The 2,920-nt window shown below is 30.3% G+C and overlaps 1 protein-coding gene across 1 annotated transcript in view; it reads left to right on the top strand.

Annotated features, from left to right (window-relative positions):
- The window catches only part of LOC107626460, a 4,202-nt gene extending 3,202 nt beyond the window's left edge, over positions 1-1,000 (top strand). The window contains exon 3 of the mRNA XM_021116741.1: positions 266-1,000. Coding sequence (XP_020972400.1) covers positions 266-995 — 730 coding nt within the window. The 3' untranslated portion in view covers positions 996-1,000. The remainder of the gene's footprint in view (positions 1-265) is intronic.

Here is a 2,920-nt window from a genome sequence, read left to right as displayed (position 1 = left end):
GTGTTAAATATATTTTTTATCTCTTTGTTCTTTCAGTATTAGATGTCATGTCTTAACTAGTAAATATGATTTAAGATAATAAAAAATAATAGAAAGTTTGTCTCTTTGTTATTGTTTAAAATTTAGACGGATAAAAATTGGATAAATTATTGTGTAAAAAAATCTTTTTTTGTCAAACATATTTGTGCCTCTCCTAGTATAAACAAAACATTAATATTTTGTATCAAAATGCAATAAATTTTTTTATTTTTTCTTTTAATTACAGTGCCATTTCACATGGTGAAACTTCATGTCTAAGCAACATATTCAAACCCCCAAGCAGGGGAGAGGACTACACAATCTTGCAAGCACTTTTCAGCATTGACATGTTAATCCTCTTCATAGCAACAACATTTGGTGTTGGTGGAACATTAACAGCACTAGACAACTTGGGACAAATTGGTAAATCACTAGGTTATCCCAAGAAGAGCCTCACAACATTTGTATCCCTAGTTAGCATATGGAACTACCTCGGACGCGCCTCTTCAGGCTTCGCGTCCGAGGTATTCCTAAAAAAATACAAGTTCCCCCGGCCGTTGATGCTCTCACTTGTCATGCTTCTATCTTGCGTCGGCCACCTTCTAATCGCGCTTGGAATCCCAAATTCACTATACTTCGCCTCCGTGATCATCGGATTCTGCTTTGGAGCCATATGGCCATTAATGTTTGCAATCATATCCGAAATTTTCGGACTCAAGTACTACTCAACATTGTACAATTTTGGAGCTGTGGCTAGCCCTGTTGGATCATTCATACTAAATGTGAAAGTAACAGGCTCTTTGTATGATAAAGAAGCTTTGAAGCAATTGGAAATGAAAGGACTAGAAAGAAAAGTTGGACAAGACTTAACTTGTTTAGGAGTACAATGTTATAGGTTGCCATTTTTCATAATCACAGCATCAACATTAGTTGCTTGTTTAGTCTCATTTATTTTGGTCTTGAGGACTAGGGAATAATTAACAATAAAAAAACATTACTTTAATTTTAGTAATATTTTTTAAAACACTATTATTATCGTAATCACAGTAATATAATCATCTTAGAATGACCGGATAGATATATTTCTCTCATGGTATACTACTACTTTTTTCGAATTGGTAATTTCAATTTTTTTTTGGGGGTTATAGATACGTATATATAGGTCTGAAACAGAGTAGAGTAAAGCCCAACAAAAGCCCAAGGCCCAAACCAAGGACCAACGTTTGTTTGTCTTTTTTACTAAGAAATATACTATGATTACTCAATAAAATGGGAAGATAGTCTATACTATGGGAAAAACACAAAATGAAAAAAAATTTGTGAACTATACCTAATAATTAAGAGTGAATACCTACCCGATTCCTGACAATTATTTCGAAAGGACGAGATTCTCAAGAAAAAAAAAAACTAAATCCGGTCCCAAATTTTTTTTTTGGGATTGATTAGTTCTTGTGCCAAAAAAACAACATTAACTTTTTTTTGGCACAGGGGCCTCGTTGTCTTTTCGAGATAATTATCAGGGGTCGAGTTAGATTTTTTTTTGTCAAGAACTTCGTTGTCTTTCGAGATAATTGTCAGTGGCTGTTTTGGGTTTTTCTCAACAATAAAATATTACTATTTTAAAGAAGATGAAAAAAAAGTCCATTGACCATATTATGATTTAGTATTTTCGATTTGAATAGAATTATTTTAGGCAACAAACACATAATATGATTCCAAGTTTCCAACTAAAACAACTAGAGAACAAGGGTAGTCATTCTCTACTACTATATGCATAACAACATAAGCATTAAAAAAAAAAACAGTTATTTATGAATGGTTAACCTTTTCTTTTCTCTAGTTGTTTGTTTAGCTAAAAATTAGTACTATAAATAAATAAAATCTAAAGGCCACCGCATTTGCAGTTCATTCTCTGAAATCTAATGTGATTCCGTTGAATGCTTCATTAAAGTGCAAAACAACAAGTATATAAAGTTGAAATCTATATTAATCTAACAAATAATAATAATAATAATCTCTAGCTAGGTCCCTTGTTGACCCCTAAATAACACTAGCACAGTATCACCCTTTTTTATTTTCAAACCGACAAATATATACATTATGTACTATGCTTGATTTATTCATTACTATATATAATAGAATATAATTATATAAGCCCTACATATGCATCATGCATGGCATGAAAATAAGAATATCTTGTGGCTAATATTCACCAACCAATTTTGTTTCAATATTTATGTTACCCTATTTGCCAACCCGACCAATCAACCTAACAAGCTACTATATATACTAGGTACTAAATCTATAAATAATTGGAGTTGACTAAATTTCTTGTTGACTTGGACAATAATATATTAAATATCTAACTAATTACCTATGATATTTTCCGGTTTCATTTTCTGTGGCACTGTTGCACCCTTGGCATGCCTTTAGAAAAATATATCCAATAATAAATTAATGGCCCCATAAATTTAATTTCTCTTAGTTCGAATAAGGCTTTATAAAATCACTGACATAATCGAAAAAATTGAGTTTTTTTTTTTTAGTACTCAGTTTTGAAACACTTGGGCCCAATAATAAATTCTGACCCGAAAAAATTCGTAACAGTAGGATTAATCCAACCATATTTGACTAAGTGATTAGTGAAGACATGTCACATTCTGTTGCAATTCATATAGGTGCAAAATGGTGCCTAGTAAAAGACGAGTTATGCTGACTCAATTTTATTTATTTATTTAAATCAATCAATAATAATGAATTATTCTAATCATATGTTTTTAGTCCAAAAATATTATTTATATATTAAAATTAGTTATTATGTATTTATGTATAAATATATATTATCTTATTTATTTTTAATGTATATTTATATTCTATTATATATTTTATATTAATATAGTAT

Source organism: Arachis ipaensis, chromosome B02 (assembly GCF_000816755.2).
Source record: "Arachis ipaensis cultivar K30076 chromosome B02, Araip1.1, whole genome shotgun sequence".
Classification (NCBI taxonomy): Eukaryota; Viridiplantae; Streptophyta; class Magnoliopsida; order Fabales; family Fabaceae; genus Arachis; species Arachis ipaensis.
Note: the sequence above shows the minus strand (reverse complement) of the source record. Positions and strands in the feature narration are given on the sequence as shown.